General features: G+C 42.6%; 2 protein-coding genes across 2 annotated transcripts in view; one reads left to right on the forward strand and one right to left on the reverse strand.

Annotated features, from left to right (window-relative positions):
* Nucleotides 1-227: 227 nt before the first annotated feature.
* Nucleotides 228-16167, reverse strand: LOC133067123 (S-methylmethionine--homocysteine S-methyltransferase BHMT2-like). Its single transcript, XM_061158328.1, has 11 exons — nt 16135-16167; nt 15797-15863; nt 15591-15741; nt 12047-12101; nt 10238-10370; nt 8380-8471; nt 7200-7391; nt 5246-5393; nt 3968-4150; nt 3497-3725; nt 228-309 (listed from the first exon to the last, which is right to left on the reverse strand). The coding sequence occupies exons 1-11, from the start codon at nt 16165-16167 to the stop codon at nt 228-230; spliced, it is 1365 nt and encodes a 454-aa protein (XP_061014311.1).
* A 146-nt stretch (nt 16168-16313) lies between these two features.
* The window catches only part of DMGDH (dimethylglycine dehydrogenase), a 69055-nt gene continuing 65874 nt past the window's right edge, over nt 16314-19494 (forward strand). The window contains exons 1-2 of the mRNA XM_061158513.1: nt 16314-16414; nt 17316-17490. Of these exons, the coding sequence (XP_061014496.1) occupies nt 16314-16414; nt 17316-17490 (276 nt within the window). The remainder of the gene's footprint in view (nt 16415-17315; nt 17491-19494) is intronic.

Raw genomic sequence — 19494 nt, forward strand, 5'->3', positions numbered from 1 at the left:
GCCTTTCTCATCAGCTTTGCATCTCGCCCAGCATCCAGCTCTCGCTGAAGCACACAGCAGGACCGTAAGACGAACCCTGTGTTGAATCGTCAGCACTTAAGCTGCCACTTGTTCTACAGCTGGAGACGACAGGGTGGGCTGAGGACAGAGGCGCGGAAGCGTTCCAGATGGGGTTTGGGGGGGATTTCTTTCCATTCTGCTGCTTCAGTGTTTTCCTTCATTACTCGTTAGGCATCTGGCTTTGACAGTGAAGGACAGAGAGGTCTACCAGAAGCCGGCCGCAGATTCTCCCAATAGTCCCTTCTAGCCCTGCGTTTGAAAAGATATATAGTTAATCAGTTAAAAGGTTCATGTCTATTTTATAAGCCAATATATTATGTGTGTTTGTGTGTGTGTGTGTGTGTGTGTGTGTAGGCTAAATACACCTAAGTTTGGTGGACGATCAGGCTAAGGTAGAATTTCAGTTTTACCATATACACAGAAAATCTGTGCCCATATCCATTAATTTCAGGAGTCTTTCTATATTTATATTCTCAATAACAATCACTGGGTTTCAAATTGCTTTTCAGAAAAAGACAATGTGTTTGAATTTTACATGTTTTTGTGAATTTTATTCATCCAGAAATATCTAGCAGGATCCTTCTAGCCCTACTCAATGTTTTAACATAATGACAAGTATATGAAGCCAGTTTTTTAAAAAAATTTAATTAAGTTACTTTTGGCTGTTTGGGGTCTTCACTGCTGCGTGGGCTTTTCTCTGATTGCCATGAGCGGAGGCTGCTTTCTAGTATACGGGCTTCTCACTGCAGGGTCTTCTCTTGCTGTGGAACACAGGCTCTGTGGTGCACAGGTTTGAGGGTGTTGCGGTTTCCAGGCTCAGAGCACAGGTTCAATAGTCACGGTGCGTGGGCTTAATTGCTCTGAGGCATGTTGGACCCTCCCTGACCAGGGACTGAACCCGTGTCTCCTGCATTGGCAGGTGGATTCTTTACCGCTGAGCCACCGGGGAAGCCCCTGAAGCCAGTTTTTAACATAAGGAGACAAAGTGAAATTCTTAAGAAACTAACTAAAAACAGAGTACAAATCACGCAGTATTTGTATCTTGTTTTTAGGAAAGGAAAGAACACAAGGTTCCTGGTCACAGACTTTTGTGTTAAATATATTTTTACAGTTTTTTTTCACTTTACTTATGAAACAACTAATAAACCAGTATTTTTTTGGATGATGAAAATGTCAGAAGTCTATAGGTTTTTGGGTAATCACAAATTTTTGTGAACAGCAGTATGTTTGGGAGTTTAGGGTACAAGAAATGTCTGCCTTTAGTCTACAGAATAATGTTTTCAGTTGCTAATGAATTCCAAAGATCCTTAGACAATGTATATTAAAATAAGCCATTTCTCACTTATCTGAACTATTTTAATCATCATCAAAGTACACTTTCCTCACCTTTTAATTATGTTTCTATTTAGTCCTTTTTTTTCTAAGCATGAGACCTTTAAAAAAATCTTTCTGGATAAATATCCATATCTTTCAGAAGAAATGTTTGCCTAAATGATTTCTTGCATATGTCTACAATACAAACATATTTGCATTCAGAAAGTTGTCCCAGTTCAAAAATGAAGACTATTCTAAATCTCTTCCCCACTGAAATGGATAAAGTACAAAAGTGGATTAAAGACATAATAGCACTGATTAGAGAAGATGGCAGAGAAGATAGCTGGTTTATGAAAGATGGAAAAGTGATGGCATTGTTTGACAGGAGAAAGAGAGGGAGAGGGAGATGGGAAGAGGATAATTTGAAACAGAATAGTGATTTAAGGAGCCTCCCAGAAAAGTGTCTCCAACAATAAAGTGATTGATTGTAACAAACAGCATAATCTAGATACTGGAAAACCTTAGAGAAGGGGAAGGCCTGTTATTCTTCTTTCAACAATAGAAAAGAAAGTTAATTAGACATCCCTATAAAACCAAATGTTGTATAAAGGAAGTTGTAGTCCAACTCTGATGTAAATTAAAATATGACCTGAATTTGGACTATGAATGAAATGTAAAAGGAGAGACTCAATTTGACCTTGATGCTGGGAACATTCTCCTACACAGGGCTCAGGTTCTGTGAAATAGGTTTATTTCTATTTCCTTGGTTTTGTAATGAATAATGTTTAGAAAATCATGACATAGTACCAAGATATTAGATTGGAAATTTGATTAGTGGCACAAGATACGATAGATATCAGATATTAAAGCAAGACAGATACTCTGCAGAATTTTCAGAGTAGGTTGCTAAGAGCCGGTCAGCTGACTCACTGACTCTACACTGGAAAATCAGATCACAGAGACCAGTGAGTTGGATACTTTGCTTGTGGTTAAATTGAGATTAGACCACACTCTTAGAGTTCATCTCCATAAAGGAAGGGTGAAAAGTCTTGTAGCCAGTTTTGAGCCTAATAGGGGAGGGTGTGCCTAAAATCAGGCTCAAGAGAAATACCAAGAAGGAAAATGAGACTCTCACAAATGGGGTATATCTGTAGTTGACCTATTGAGAAAGTCAGGATCTGAGGGTGAAGCAGAGAAAAAAATTTTACAGAAAAATGCAATGCCTGTAGCATGAGAAATAACACAAGTTCCTGGTGGAAACCTCTGAAGAGCTGTAAATACACTCATGAGGACCTGCCAGGCCCAGGGAGTGTGGTCTTATAACAGTGTGCCCGTCAGGCTGTAGCAGTTTACTGCTTTTCCAGCTTCTCTCCTCATTCTTTGAATCTGGAGAGGTCAGAAACAGTGACCAGCAATGTGGGAAGGGAGGGTTGGAAGCACAAGACAGAGAAAGAGAAAGATCAGACGAGCCATCCCTGCTTTCCTACATATTAAAATCTTCTGCTAGAAAAAAGGAGAATTTTAAGCTTGAAACAAGTTCCAAGTTTTGATTTCACATGGAATTGAACACTTAATTACTGAATTGCCATTGTGTTTTCTTATACTGTGTTTAGTTATAAACACTGATGATCTAAAAGGAATGGTATACCATAGAGAAACCAAGTACATGAGGGAGGAAAAGCGGAAGAAAATAGAGGAAGTCAATTCTTATTTTACAGAGAATGGAATCAAAAGATACTGCCTCATATTAATGGATTAAAAAATAGGTAGTTAAATATGAAATTCAAACTTGTAAAGATAACTAACAGAACAAGCAAAGAAGTAACAAGGCAAAATTGGCAAAAGGAGAACAGGGAAAGTGGGAAGATCATCTGATTTAAATTTTTCAGCTTTCATAATTACCACTTAAAATTGATGAAACAAGAGTTAGAGGAACAAGACTTCAAAACATAAATGGCAAATAAGTTACCCCTGGGATAGGATAGATGTCAAGAATGGGGTGGCTTTTACCCTTCATTTTATACATTTCTATACTTATGAATTTTTATTACCATGTGCATGCATAATGTTAACAATAAATGAGATTAGAGGAAAATAGTAATATTAATTTAAAAATTCCTACCTGGCTCTAATCCAGGGTTTGGTGTGTGTATTGAGACCACTTCCCCAGCTGCCATGTTTTTCTGAAGCTGGTGGCAAAAATCCCCTCTCCGGGGCCAGCTCCTCTGCAATCGCTCTGATGTGATAAGGCTCAAAGCCACAGCACCCGCCTATGTACCTGACCCCCAGGTTGTAGGCTTCTCTGGCATACTTTTGAATATCCCATCTGGTTGCAACTCTGGGCTCCAGTGCTGTAATACAATAGATATGGTACTTCTGTTACCACCTCTGTTTTCAAATGTATTTTTTTTCAATGGCAAAACTAAATTTTAGAGTATGAGTTCTTTAGATAGCTCATTTTTGGTTGACATTGAATGCCTTTGTCTTATGCAATCTCGTATCATAAGTCTGTGTTGTATTATAGTTGTTCCTGACAGCCATTTCTATTTTGTCACAAGAAATCACAAGGTCTCTAATATGCACCCGAGCTCACCAAAGGGATATTCAGGGAGATCCAGAAACCCTCCTTTGCCACAGTCGGGCATGTGGAACCCCAGGGACTGCACCATCAAATGTGCTTTCAGCCCTGCAGCCTGTAGGGCTTCCTTCATGAGGCTCATGGTCTTCAGGCTGGTCCAGGGCCCAAATTGGCAGTTCACACCAACAACTGAAGCCCCTGTGCAAAGAAATACATTTATTTACTTGTTTCACAATTTATTTACTTGTTTATTTTTTAAAATTGAAGTCTAGTTGATTTACAATGCTGTGTTAGTTTCAGATGTACAGTGAAGTGATTCAGTTAAACATATATATATTTATAAATATATATTCTTTTCAGATTCTTTTTCATTATAGGTTGTTACAAGATGCTGAATATAGTTCCCTGTCCTATACAGTAGGTCCTTGTTGTTTATCTATTTTATATATAGGAATGTGTATCTGTTAACCCCAAACTCTTAATTTATCTCTTGCCACTTCCTGTTCCCCTTTGGTAACTAAAAAGTTTGTTTTCTAAGTCTATGGTCTTTTTCTGTTTGGTAAATAAGTTAATTTGTATTATTTTATTAGATTCCACATATAAGTGATATAATATTTGTCTTTCTCGGTCTGACTTCATTTCTATAGACTAACAACAAAACATCAGAAAGAGAAATTAAGGAAACAATCCCATTTACCACTGTATCAAAAAGAATAAAATACCTAGAAATAAACCTACTTAACTAAGGAGGCAAAAGACCCATACTCTGAAAACTATAAGACACTGATGAAAGAAACTGAACATGGCACAGACAAATGGAAAGCTCTTGGATTGGAAGAATCAATATTTTAGAAATGATCCTACCACCCAAGGCAATCTACAGATTCAATGAATTATGAATGGCATTTTCCCCAAAACTAGAGCAAATAATTTTAACATTTGTATGTAAACACAGAAGACCCTGAAGAGCCAAAAAAGATCTTGAGAAAGAGGAACGGAGCTGGAGGAATCAAGCTCCCTGACTTCTGTTGGCACCACAGAGATACAGTTTGGTACAGTTTGTACCAAGTACAGTTTGGTACTGGCACAAAAACAGACACAGAGATCTTTTTTTTAATAGTTGGAAGGTGCCTTAGAAATTAGCTATCCCCCTCCACTTCTTAAGTTTTACTGATAAAGAAATCAATTCCAATTAACGATTTTATTTCCAAACTGCTCTCCCAACCTTAAGAAACATTGTTAACTTTCATAAACAATAACTGAACTGCTTGTCACATCATGGGTCCACATTACCTGCCTTCACCAGCTTCACAGCACATTCTCCAGGTGTTATACCATACATGTCTCCCTCTGGGCCTATGCACATAGTGGCTGCCACAGGCTTTCCAGATTCTTTTAAGACTTCTACAGCCCACACAGCTTCTACAGCATGTTCAAAATACTAAGAGAAATTTAATGTTTTTCTATTGGTCCAAATAGAAAGCAGACTTTAAGTGGTAGACCATAAATGTTGCAAAAAACAGCTATAAAAATTACCAAATTTATGTAATAAAATGTGCTAAGAAATGTGCCTTTATCAGGCTAAAGAAAATTTTTTCTGAGTAAATTTTAATTCTTTTAACAATAACATATAGATTTTCATTCAGATATTATACTATTAATAAAAAAGGATTTTAAAGTAGTTGAGTACTTAAAATTATGATTTTGAAGGAACAAAAGTTTTATTTATAAATTTTGGACTCTTTTTTTTTCCTAATGTAACTAGGGTGGTCTCTGAAGAATAGTGAATAGTTTTTTATGCTTTACACTTCAAAATACTTTTCTATTCACTTCTAGTTAGATAGTCATACGCTCATGACCATGTCAGTCTCTAGGTCGTGTCCTACTCTGTGCGAACCCATGGACTGTAGCCCACCAGGCTCCTCTGTTCAGGGATTTTCCAGGCAAGAGTACTGGAGTGGGTTGCCATTTCCTTCTCCAGGGGGATCTTCCTGACCCAAGATTTGAAACCACGCCTCCTGTGTCTCCTCCATTGGCAGGAGGATTCTTTACCACTGAGCCACCTGGGAAGCCCTGTTATTGATAAGTGCTCCATAAAATAGGAAGGGAAATATTATTTCCCCAGGTGAGAATATTGAGGCACAGAGAAGGGAGGGGTACCTATTGAGTGTCCTTGCTGACGGTGGAGCGGACACCTTGTCTGGTAAACCCAGGCCATTTGCTGGGGTGCTTCCCCTGCACTTAAGGAACCCCCTTAAGTGCCACAATTGAAGAGCTGATCTTAGTTTAAGTAGGTGGAGAAAAGCTAGCAGAAATTTCTGTTTCTCTCTTCTTGATTTAGATTCTGCAGAAGCAATACGTGAGGAATTGCAGAGAAAGTCAAAAGAGAGGCTTTTAAAAAACAAACTTGTGTCCTCACCCATGTGGAGAACACACAGGGTGGAGTTTGCCTTCATTTTTGTAGATGACTTTTTCCAGGTTGGATTAGCCAGGCATGGGTAGCCCTAACCCTTGAGAAGGTTGATGAAGCAAGGTCTCTCATACATTCAGTAGGATGACTGGAGAACTAGCAGTTGGGAGGCAATTGACATTGTCAAGGGTAAAGGTCTGGGTTGAGGCCTTGACTCAGTAGCCTACATGATGGGAAATAGGGAGATGGGGGGAAGAGAATACTCTCGGACTTCATGTGTAGTCAGTGACAACTTTTATTGATTCTAACTTCAAAATATCGCTCATGTGTTACAACTTTAGTGAAAGCGGAGAGATGGGGTGAGCAAGGCATGGACGGAGGTGGGCAAGTAAACTGCTGCTTGGCCCTGAGTGTTACTGGGGGGCCTGGAGGAGCCCCAGAAGCTGCCTATCCTCTAGGTTTTGCTCCCTGACAGCCTCTACTCCCCGCCCCCAGCTCCTTCCTGCCCTGCCTCTCCTGTAGAAGATGCTCCCAGAATCCCTGTCCCCATCCTCTTACCCTACATTGTAGGGTCCCCCAAGAGTCAGCTGCTACAACCATCCAGAATAAGACCAAAGGCTACAGGTAGGCCTCTCGTGGCTCTGTTTTTTGGCTTCACAGAGGACCTAGCACACAAGCGAGAGGATGTTGGCCTTGACCACAGTGCATGTAAGCAAACCTTTGACCATGCACAGGCAGGGAATGAGGGCACAGGGCGGGCCAATACTCTTATGAAAGTTGAAGACTATGCAGTTATATCAAAATAGAGTTAATTTTTTCCCTATAACATTGGCTTACCTCTGCAATCAAGAAATCTACATTTTTCCTGGCAAAAATCTCTAGCTGTAGTCGAAAAAGCTTTTTAATTCTAACTTCATCCTTGTGGTGCGCGTACAACGATGTCTGGCAGATCCCCCCTGCTACCAAAGCATCCCCTTTGTCGGCTACTTCTCTGGCGAGGTCACAGGCAGCGGTGTTTACAGCTTCCCACTGAAGTGAGAGAGCAAGAGTTCACATGGTGAGCCTGGCATTTGAAAGGTGGAACGTAATAAATAACAAAGAGGGCAATGAGCAAGTGGCCTGAATGAAAGACACTGGTTTAACCTGAAATTTGAGAAGACCAGCAAAGCTGGGTACCATCTCCTGTACTCCCAATGAGCTTGTATTTCCATTATTGTACTTACCACACTGGATCTTAGTGAAGGCTCATTGTTGGAGAATCCCATGGACAGAGGGGCCTGGTGGGCTACAGTCCGTTGGGTTGCAAGGAGTCAGACACAACTGGGCGACTTAGCACGCATGCGTGTGCCTCCCCAATGGGCTGTGAGCCACTTCAGAATAGAGTCTATGCCTTTGTATCATCTCTGTATTTAGCACAGAGAATGGACTATAACATGTACTCAGTAAATGTTGGTTGGTTGAATGAATAAATGGGCATTAACGTTTACAAGTATTCATACTCTCCATTTGCAGAATATCTCGCAATACTTCCATATCCTTCACCTTATCCATTTTCCCCAACAACCCAATGCATGTAAGCATCAGTTATCACACAGCCAGTAGATGGCAAAGTTGGGTATCAAACCCAGTTCTCTTTATTCCTAGCCAGTGATGCTGTCTTCCCTAGAACCATCCTGTCTGCAGATGTGGGAAAAAGAAATGAGAAGGTAAAGAGAGATCTATAGTGTCCTTTCTCAACAAAAACATAGCACAGAGGATGGCCATGCCCTTCCAATAGCCTGTTTTCCCCCAGTCCCATCCCCTACCCTTCCCTTAGATAAACGGACAAAAAATATTTATTTTTTACATAAGTTTACATAATGATTAATTACTTAATGAATATTCTATGTGGAGGAATTTGTAATAAAGCATAGTACCGCATCAGGTCAGTTCCATGGATTCTCTTCAAGAGGCTATTTTTATTACAGATGACCCCTCTTCCCACCCCGCCCCACCCCCACACCACACTGTAATCTACCTGACTTTCCATATTGTCTTCACTGGCAGAAAAGGTGAAAGTCTGCATGACATCTGATCCTGCCCTCAAGAATTCCATGTGAAGCTGACGAACTGCAAAGGAGTTGCTTTTTATTTTCCATTGAAATAAAAAAAAGTAAAAATCACAGAAACTATCATTTTTAGCAGCAGCTCATCCACTCACATCTCTTTCAATCATACACACTTCCAAACCGAGTACTTATACAGAAATTGCAGATTCAGGTCAGTAGAATTCGGGGATGGGAAAGGGCAGAGTGCATACCAGACGGGGGCTGTTGAGCGTAACCTCATGTTGACCTGCCAGTGGGCCTCTTGGCCTGGTGCAGTCACAGGCAGGCCTCAAGCCTGGGTTGGCCCACTAATCCTTGGTCTCTTGGTCTAAAGAGGGTCTATCCATTTGCTAGTGTCAAGAAGGATGTAGCTGGTCTACGTATAGTCAGTAGTGGGAAGCCCTCAAAGTAGAATGAGGGAATTCTCACAGCGGGCAGAATGCAGATGATGGAGTCAACTGGAGTAGTTGCGGAGATGCGGCCAGAGAGCTTTCCTTGTCCAGACACGCCTTCTTCTTGCTCTTCATCCCCCTCCCTCCCACCTGAATCTCTATCCTACTATTTCAGCACTTTCTTCCTGGGAGCGCAAAAAAGATCTCCTAAAATTAAGAATGAGTTCTTCTTGGGCCAGAAAGAAGTCTCCCTGCTAACACCAGAAAGACAGAACTTTGTCCTACCATCTAACTCTGAGTGTCTGATGGAACAGTAATCACAGCCATTGGGTACTTAGATGCTGGGCATTTCGTGTGGGTTAACTCATGAGTCCTCACAAGCAGCCCATGTCATGCTCCCATGTGACAGATGAAGAAACTGATCCTCAGAGGTCAAAAGACTTGTCCAGGGTCACTCAGCTGGTCAGTAAAACCCACGTTTGTCTGATACACTGTGCATGTATGAACAAAATGAGAGCAAATCAAAAGTTCAATCCCAGCTTGTATCCTGTTTCACCCATTTCTTCTTTAGCTGTATTTCTCACTTTAATTTAGGAAGCAAATACAAAAAAGAGCAAACTTTATAGAATTAAAGTTTCAATTTGATGTTACCAAGCAATCCTATCACAGTTTCTACCTCCAAATCTTTTTTTTTTTCAGCCAAGAGGACGAAGTAAAACTGTGTTTATTTCTTTGCCCCTCTTCTCCCCCCAACAGAACCGGGCTGTCTCCTGTCTAAGTTCTATTAAGTTTAAAAGTGAAAGTGGAAGTTGCTCAGTTGTGACCAACTTTCTGACTCCATGGACTGTATAGTCCTGGAATTCTCCAGGCCAGAATACTGGAGTGGGTAGCCTATCTCTTCTCCAGGAGATCTTCCCAACCCAGGGATCAAATCCAGGTCTCTCGCATTGCAGGTGGGTTCTTTACCAGCTGAGTCACCTGGAATTACCATTAATCATCCCTATCAAACATACTGTTTAAATAGCATATGCAAATTAGACACAAGGATGACTCCGACGCAATGTTTTACTGTCTTACGGAAAGTCTTGAATATACATAAGGTAAATATTCATGGAGCAAATATTAGAATATATATTTTAGCACTCTATATATAAAGATGCAAGTGTGTGTGTGTATGAGAGCGAGCGAGCGTGAGCACACACGCACAGAGGGGGTAGGATGGGAGAGAATGAAGCCACCTCTTCTGTTTGATTCATGTACAGCCACTATCACCACATCTTAGCAAATTTGGCAAGTGAAACAGTCCTTAGAAAACACTCACTATTATTTATCTTCTCTCAGCCGGATTTAAGCGACTGTCACCCCGGTAACCACTGAGGGCGATGCTGGCACCGACCTGCGTGTGGGTGCTCTACCACGGCTTCTGGAGTCCAGAGCCCAGCCTTCACGTAGCCCCTCTTCTCCAGGGTTAGGAGAAAGCTGCCATCTCCAACCACAACCTCCCCACTATCCAGACGTTCCAAAAGGCCCTGAAGAATAGAAAGAAAAGTCACCTAAGACCATTCTTCTTATTTTTCCTAAAAGCAGGTTCCAATTGTAGGAAAGGTGGGTACAGTGCTCTGACAGCTCAGTTTTGTGAAAATCATCTGTGCCTGATGGAATTTCAGAAAATTTGAGTAGACTCTCTTGGACAATCCAGGTACTTGTCTTGCCCCAAGTTCTGTGACTACTTTTTCTCAAATACCATTTAATCTGAATCAAATTACAGTGAAAATGCTGATTTCATGATATTTTGGTCTTTCAAGATGTTTGTGGCAGACACTGCTTATCGCGTAACTAATGTGTGTGTTTGCTAATCTATTTTGTTTGGGGAGACAATGTCCCCAACTTAAAAAAATTTCTCGGGTCTCAGGCTCCTTTGCTGTGGGGGACTGGCCGTGTGACACAGTGGTGGCCGATGGATATAAGTGAAAGCCTGCTGAACATTTCTATAAGAGATTTGTTTTCCTGATAGAGATACCTACACCCTTCCATCTTATCCCTTTTTCTCCTTCCTGTCTGGAATATCAGCTCAAGTCCTGGTGCCATAGCCATTATTTTGCAGCCATGCCATCGAAAGCCACGTGCTAAGGCTGAGGGCACAGGTTGATAACTGCAGCCTGGTGTCTTGACGACAGCTTAGAGGAGCTGCAGAGGCTGTGGATTGTGACTGCATTTTTTAGGTGAGAAGAATAAACCTCTTTTTTTGTGTGAACCATTGGACATAATCCCACTAGACACAGCATTTCATAGTTCTGCCCTACATTTTCCAGCATATTCCCAGACTTGTTATCATTCGGTACTCTTAACAAGTCTGGGAGCTAGACAGGGCAGACAGTTTTTATTGCAATTTTATAAATGAGGACACTGAGGTTCAGAGAGGCTGAGTGAATTGCTCAAGATCATAGAGCTCAGTAGGTAAAACAGTAAATGTCAGATCTTCTAAATTCCTAATCTAGTCTCTATATTTTGCCACCTTTCTAGTCAGCCCACCTATAACCTGAATAAAAGATTGCATCCAGAGCAGTTATCCAAGGGCTGATGGCGTCAGCCATTTTGTACTGGGGAGTACAAAATACGTCCCCAGATACCTACATGGTTCATCTCATTTCCTTCAGGTCATTCGTCAAGTGTCATTTTTTTCCAGAGAGACCTTCCTTTTGATTTATAAAAACTGCAAATACTCCCATGGGAATCCTTATCCTTCTTGCATAGACTACATTAGTTGAAGATATAACCTTTTTCTCTCTCTTATTTTTTAAATTTTGAAAGTATGATAACACATTTACAGGAGGCTTGGAAAACACAGAACAAAGTTAGGTGTAGTTTATTTTTTAAGTAGATAAATTAGGATTTTTAGTTGGGATTTCAATATCAAATTCTCAAAAATTAGTAGAATGAATATACAGAAAGAAGAATATAGTAGATCTGAATAGCACCAAGTGTTTCCTAGTTTATAGTCTATGGGAACTTGAATAAAATTTGTATCCTACTTTTGTGTGAAAATTGTATAAATCTTAACTAGGTTGAATTGGTTTGAAGATACGACCTTTTAGTGAAAATATCAGCCAGTTCATCTCAGCTCTGCCTACAATAGGACACAGAGCAGTGCATGAAGAGGGGAGCTGCCCCTTGTAACCGTCACATCTGCAGCTCAGGAAGGTACATTAGACGTGGTGGCCCTGAGGCTAAACACCAGGCCACCGTCCTTCTCCATCTTCCTGTGGAGGGAAGTGGAATGCAGCCCAGCTGTGTCAACCAGAAACACTGTTTTGGCAGAGAGAGCGCCTGACTCTGCTTATTTTTCCATACTTCATATCCAAAGATAAATTTTAGCTGAATGTAGAAGAAATGTTAATGTATTCTATGATTCTCACCTCTCTCCCTACTCCCTGCATAGAGTGAAATTTGCTCCTTTCGTTTTGTACTTTTGAAACATAAAAAGGACTTAAACTTTCACTGAGACCTTCCCACATACTAGACCCAGTTTCTAGGCAAGAGGGATAAACACTGGAATAATGGTCACTGCCCTCAAGAAGCTCCAAGTGCTGGTTGCCTTGGGGAAGGCCATTATATCAACAGACCATCACAGTACAGGGTAATGACTAAATGCTGCAGAGGGATGTGGAAGAGAGAATCAAAGGTATCACCATCTGTCTAAGATTCCAAACTGAAAATCCAACACATTTCAATGAAGCTAACTTTGTTAAGAGTTGGACTGAATGTTACACATTCAACAGTTCTAGAGGGGAAAATATCAACACACAATTTGGCTGTTATAAGTTAATCTCTCACCTCCCACATCCGATCTGTCATAGGGTTACACCAAGCATATCTATTTAACACATCTCACATATGTCCCCTCCCCCATCCTTACTGCCCTGGACTATTGTAATGGTCTCCAGTTCACTCCAGCCCACTCTAAACTGTCTTCCACTGCTGCCAGAACAAAGCCTTGTCTGACCTATTATTTATGATTACATCCCCTTTTGCCTCTTGCTGAAGTTCACACACCTTCCATTCCTGCACCCATCATCTGTGTGGCAGTATCTGGTTACTCACCTGTTGCCCCTGTTTGGCTGGAAGATGCTTGAGGCTCAAGTGGCAAGCCTGTCTTGTCACCTTGTCTCTCCCCCTCATATAGCACCCACCGTGAAGTGAAGTGATAGTCGCTCTGCTGCTGCTGCTAAGTCATGTCAGTCATGTCCAACTCTGTGTGACCCCATAGACGGCAGCCCACCAGGCTCCCGTCCCTGGGATTCTCCAGGCAAGAATACTGGAGTGGGCTGCCATTTCCTTCTCCAGTGCATGAAAGTGAAAAGTGAAAGTGAAGTCGCTCAGTCATGTCTGACTCTTCGCAACCCCATGGACTGCAGCCCACCAGGCTCCTCCGTCCATGGGATTTTCCAGGCAAGAGTACTGGAGTGGGGTGCCATTGCCTTCTCCGGACAGTCGCTCAGTCCTGTCCAATTCTTTGCGATCCCATGGACTGTAGCCTGAGAGGCTTCTCTGTCCATGGAATTCTCCAGGCAAGAATACTAGAGTGGGTTGCCATTCCCTTCTCCAGGGGATCTTCCTGACCCAGGGATAGAACCTGGGTCTCCCGCATTGCAGGCAGATTCTTTACCATCTGAGCCACAGGGGAAGTAGGCCCTTAATAAACTATGTCAAGAGTTAGCAGATGACCGGACTGTTTTGAAAATGTCATGTATCTCATATGTTACAAGTTTGGTCCTGACAAGGAGCAATACTCTGATAGAAAATTAGCTAGGGTTTTAAGAAAATGATGGTGGGAATTTGACTGTTGCCTTCATGATAACAAATAAGACATTTTGATCTGTTATCTGGATGTTTGTCCAGCATTTAAAATTTTGCCAGTTTCCTTAACAGCTATTAGGAAAATAAATGATCAAGATATGCATTCAGAGCATCTTTCAGCCCCTCTTTCACTGCTAGACTTAACACCTCAGTTAACTGCTACACCTTCACAATCTAAATATAGCTCTAAAATGACAGAGGACTGTGTAAAATAAAGAGCACTGTAAATTATTTGCACTATATCTATATTTTCATTCCATCCTCCCTTTCTGTTTGACAGTGACTCTCCCTGGGATCTGAGTGAGCTCTGAGAGGCAGGGATGCCCTCTTTTTGCAGATAGCAGTATCTAGACCTCTTGGATTTAAGATCTGGCTTCAGGGCACCTTTATTCATATACAGACGAGTAGGGCAACTTCACTTTGTGGCAGGAAGCTGCCAGAGGTCCATTCTACTTAAAATATCTCTCCATCTGCCTGAAACTGCCACCAGGACTGCTCATTTGTATTAAAGAAAGCAATTGGAGCTGTCCTCTGTGGCAGTTAAATGAATTCTTAAGATGCACCTGTTAGCTGAAAAGAGTGGTGAGGTTAGCTCTACTCCACTAGCATTTAACTCCCAGGCCCACGTTAGCATGGACTCTCATATGAAAATCTTGGTATTGCAAAGAGCAGAGGCCAGCAGGGAATAGAACAGGGAAAGCATATATTAAAAAAAACACAAAAAACAAGAAACAAAAGCACCTTTAAAGAAATGAACTGATACTAACACATATATATGGAATTTAGAAAGATGGTAACGACAACCCTATATGCAAAACAGAAAAAGAGACACAGAAATACAGAACAGACTTTTGAACTCTGTGGGAGAATGTGAGGGTGGGATGTTTCAAAAGAACAGCATGTATACTATCTATGGTGAAACAGATCACCAGCCCAGGTGGGATGCATGAGACAAGTGCTCCGGCCTGGTGCACTGGGAAGACCCAGAGGAATCGGGTGGAGAGGGAGGTGGGAGCGGGGATTGGGATGGGGAAGACGTGTAAATCCATGGCTGATTCATATCAATGTATGACAAAACCCACTGAAATGTTGTGAAGTGATTGGCCTCCAACTAATAAAAAAAATAAAATAAAAAAAAAATAAAAAAATAAAACAGAAACTATGAAACAGAAAAAAAAAAAAAGAAATGAACTGAAAAGTAAGCATAGTAGTAGAGAAAGCTCAGAGAAAAATCAGCATAAGGTTCTTCTTTTTATCATGCTTATTTTCTTCAATGCCTATATTTTACTTTTATAATCAGAAAAACATCTCCAAAATATATTTTTTGTTAAGTTTTAAAACTCATATTCCACAACTTATGTAACTACTACCATTATTGTGTCTTTCTGTACAGTGCATGTATAAGTATTTTTATATAGTTGGGATCAGTCTGTGACATATCATATCTCCTTTTGTAACTTATTGCCAAAGCACTTTGCCTGTTTCCACACTCAACTTTTTTAATTGGCTACCTGATAACTTATTAAGTGAATGATCTTTATTTACAGAGCCCAGGACTGTGGGGCACCTTGGTTGCCCCTATCTTTTTAGTATAAATGAAATGGTGGTGCATGTTTCCACTTCTATATTGCCACTGCCTTGCCCACCCTCTCTTCTGAGTTACCTGGCACAGGTGGCTTGCTCCGAGAAGTTTGGAGATGTTCCGCGTCCAAGTTCATGCCCTTCCTAATTATGTTTTGTCACCCCCTCCTCCCCACCACGCGCACATCTAGTGTGAAAATGGGGGAACAGGGCGACAGCTGGCAAGCACATCAGGAAAGGGGAGCTAGGAGACCGGTACTGCAGGACTACGTGAGGTGGAGCCCCTACCCCTTCGCCCAGCACACCCCCACCCTCCACCCCGCTGCGGGTCTGAGGTCTCCGCGTCCGGGACCGGTTTCAGGCCAGTACGAGGCTTGGGGGGTTCAGACAACCGCTTTTCCTCAAACGTGAGAGGAACGCACTCTGGGACAGTTGAATAGAAGAGCTGCGGGTGCAGGTGGGCTGAGGGTAGAAAACGTGAGCGCCACCTAAGTCTGAAAGGCTGGGTTTCAAATACCTGCTCCACCTGGACCCGATCTATGAGCCTGAACTAGTCTGCTGACTCGGAGGCTCAGTTTCCTCACCTGTAAAATGGGAATAAAAGTGAAGCAGAGATCATTTGCATAGAGCACTCGCGCGGTGCAGGGTAGCAAGGCGAGGCTCCATAACTGGTACCCAAGATTGCTATCTCATCCTGACACCTAGGCATACTGTAGTCCTGGTGACTCGCGAGGGGGTAGACGGAGGCTCAGAGCCCTCCAGGTGCCTCGCCCGGGCCGCAGAGCTTGGCCAGGGACTGAGGTGGAGCCCCCCGGCCAGGGGGGCTGAGTACCTCCTGGGCTCCCCGAAACTCACCTTCTTGACTCTGGGCCCCCGGGTCGGTGCCATCGCGCCTCTGCGGCGCAGCGCGGGGAAGCGGGAGCGCGCGCAGCCAGGAGCCCGCCCCTCGCCCGGGGGAGGGTCCCGCCCGCCCGCAGGCCCTTCAGTCCGCTGGCTTGGGAGCCGATGCCTGCGTCCTCGCCCTCAGCCTCGCCATGCTCCGCCTGGGCACACGGCGGCTGCGGGGCCTCGGGCTGCGGGGCTTCCCGCTGAGGGGCTCCCCCGGCCGCCCGCACTCAGTCTGCAGCCGCCGAGGGTGAGTGGGGCCGGTCTATGCGGAGATCCGCGCCTGGACAGCTGCGGGGTTGCAAGCGAGGGGCTGAGACGTCTCCGGCTATGGGAACTTGGGCACTTCTGACCCCGAGAAATGGGCATTTGGATTTCTTCTTGAATTATGTATGTTTTCTTTCCCATGCACAACCGTCCAAAGAGAGAATCAAAGGGTTTCTACTGCAAGGATTCTCCTACCCTCACCTTCTTCAGTCAACTGTTAGTGTCTTCTGTATTTATCCAGAGATGGTCCGTGGGAAGGCAAACACAGGGGTACATATGGTCTTCTTTGGCTTTTTATACCTTGTTTCTTTGCAGTTCATCCTGGAGAAACTCATGATCTAGCTAGCTAGGAAGACAGTCGTGCATATAAACATATCCAGCCACTGAGCAATAATTATAATTAGAGAAGAGGACCTTAAGCGAGGAAGAACATTGTACCCCATCTGGCTTTCTTCAACCTGGAAGACATTGGAGTGAGGAGGTGATCCAAGATTTATAGATAATGGACTTCATGATGATTATGGTTTTTCATGGAATAAAATGATAAGTGTGTTTTTAAAGTAGATTGAAATAGATTATTCTCTATATTTCTTTGCGAAAAAGAAGCCATCTGCTCAATTCTTTAGCTCTATTAGTTATCTATGATGGGTCAGAATTACAGGAAATGGGGTTCAGATCCGTCCTCCCTCTCCCAACTAAGTCAGGTTGAGGCTCCCCAGATGATTAGATCAGTAAATGCAAATCTCACAGACACTAAATGTTAAGTACGAGAAGGATAAACAAGAAAACTCACACTAGTCAGGAAAAAGAAAAAGAAAAAAACAAACAGAAAACTTTAAATATCATAGCCTAGTAAAGCTATTATTAAATAAATTGTCTTCCAGAGAGGAAAACCCACCCTTATCTGCAGAATCAAGATGGAAAGACCAAGCAGAAACAGTGATCATTGGAGGTGGCTGCGTTGGTGTGAGTCTGGCTTATCATTTGGCCAAAGCAGGCATGAAGGATGTGGTCCTTCTGGAGAAATCAGAGCTCACTGCTGGATCCACCTGGCATGCAGTAAGAAAACACCTCAGCACTGTCGCAGGCACCAAGTTATGCACTTGCACAATTGGTTTCTTTTCCATTCACAGCTCCCCACTGTGAGCCTGTTACAGTGAGTTCCCTTTTCATAGTGTTGGAAAGTGCAATTGCAGCTTAGCTGATGGAATTCCAGGGGGTGATCCCATGTTGATCATCTTGATAAGATCATCTTGAACATATGGCTTCTGGAATCACAACCTGTATTTCTACTTCTATGACTTCGGGCAAGTTACTTAAGCTTCCATTTTCCAATGTGCGAAATGGAAATATTAATAAGTGAAAGTGCAAGTCGTGTCCACCTCTTTGAGACCCCATGGACTGACTATACAGTCCATGGAATTCTCTAGGCCAGAATACTGAAGTGGGTAGCCTTGCCCTTCTCCAGGGGATCTTCCCAACCCAGGAATTGAACTCAGGTCTCTTGTATTGCAGGCAGATTCTTTACCAGCTGAGCCACAAGGGAATATTAATGGTCCCTACCAAATAGGGTGATGATGAAGATTGAGTTAATATGTGTAAAGTTATTATGGTAAGCATTTAGTAAATGTTAGCTTTCGTATCAAAGGATAGTGGCCAAGTGATCCTGAATATAGGCCTAAGACCTACGTACCCTCACCTGGCTTTAGTCATCCTTTTATATTTATTAATTTATAATTTTAGTTTAATGCTGGGCGACAACAGCTTCATGAGGACTTAACTATGACAGCTGAGAAAGTATGACACAGTTCTCATGTTGTGTTAATTAAGACACACAACCAAGTTTATCTTGTATATTTAATGGTATGCACAATTGTTCCAGTTCTGTACAATAATCCGGCTTAGGTGGAAAGCTGCTCAAGTAAATGAGGTGATTGACACTACTCTCATACTGCCCAACTAGTTATTTCTGAAGTCAGGATGGGAGATGAAGTTTTTAACAACATTAGATTCCATTTTTGTTTGGAGGAAGAGTTGGGATAAACAATAAGGTCCGACTCTATAGTGCAGGGAACGGTAATCAATATCCTGTAATAAACCAAAATGGAAAGAATATGAAAAAGAATATATACATGTCTATTTACATATATTTTAATCACTTTGCTATACACCAGAAGCTAATACAACATTGTAAATCAACTATCAGTTCAGTTCAGTGGCTCAGTTGTGTCTGACTCTTTGTGACCCCATGGACTGCAGTATGCCAGGCTTCTCTGTCCATCACCAACTCCCAGAACTTGCTCAAACTCATGTACATTGAGCTGGTGATGCCATCCAACTATCTCACCATCAACTATACTTTGATTTTAAAAAAGCCGGGTAGTGTTAGCTCCTGCCTGTCATTTCTTTCTGTCATTAGCTTTCCTCCACTGAGACAAGAGGGAACCCCGCTTTTAGAGGCGGGGAACACCCAGAACCTCACCTCATATAGTTGGATATCCTTTCTCCAGCCAAGTTTGGGGGAGGGCACTGCCCAGCCTTAAGCCTAGTTCACTCCAGAGTCCCCAAGGTCATGTAGTCAGACTACACCCACCAATTGGATGGAAACATCTAGAAAAACAGCACCAAACCCAGTTTCTCTTCCTTCTTTCCTCTCCTGCCAGCCCCCTCACGCCTCAGTCTGGGGTGGAGGCCTGGTCCTCCTTGAGTGTCTCTCTCTTTTTTTACCCGAGGATGTCTTCTGGCACACTTACACTGACACACCTGTCTCTTGTGTCACTGGTCCTGCCTCATCTTGTTTCCTGCTATCTGGAGAGGTAGTCCAGGAAGCCATTGACACTGTTGGCTCTCCTCTCCTCCCTGAGCTAGACTTTCTAGGCAGGCTTCCTCTTATCGTGTAATAGAAAGCTTGTCTTTACCCCCCCCACCTTCCTCTAACTTCTTTTTAGCAGATATTTGGTCATTCTTTCAACAAATATTTATGAAGAGCCTGTATTGTGTCAGGGCTTCCCTGATAGCTCAGTTGGTAAAGAATCCACCTGCAATGCAGGAGACCCCAGTTCA

The sequence above is a fragment of the Dama dama genome, chromosome 12 (assembly GCF_033118175.1).
Source record: "Dama dama isolate Ldn47 chromosome 12, ASM3311817v1, whole genome shotgun sequence".
Taxonomy (NCBI): domain Eukaryota; kingdom Metazoa; phylum Chordata; class Mammalia; order Artiodactyla; family Cervidae; genus Dama; species Dama dama.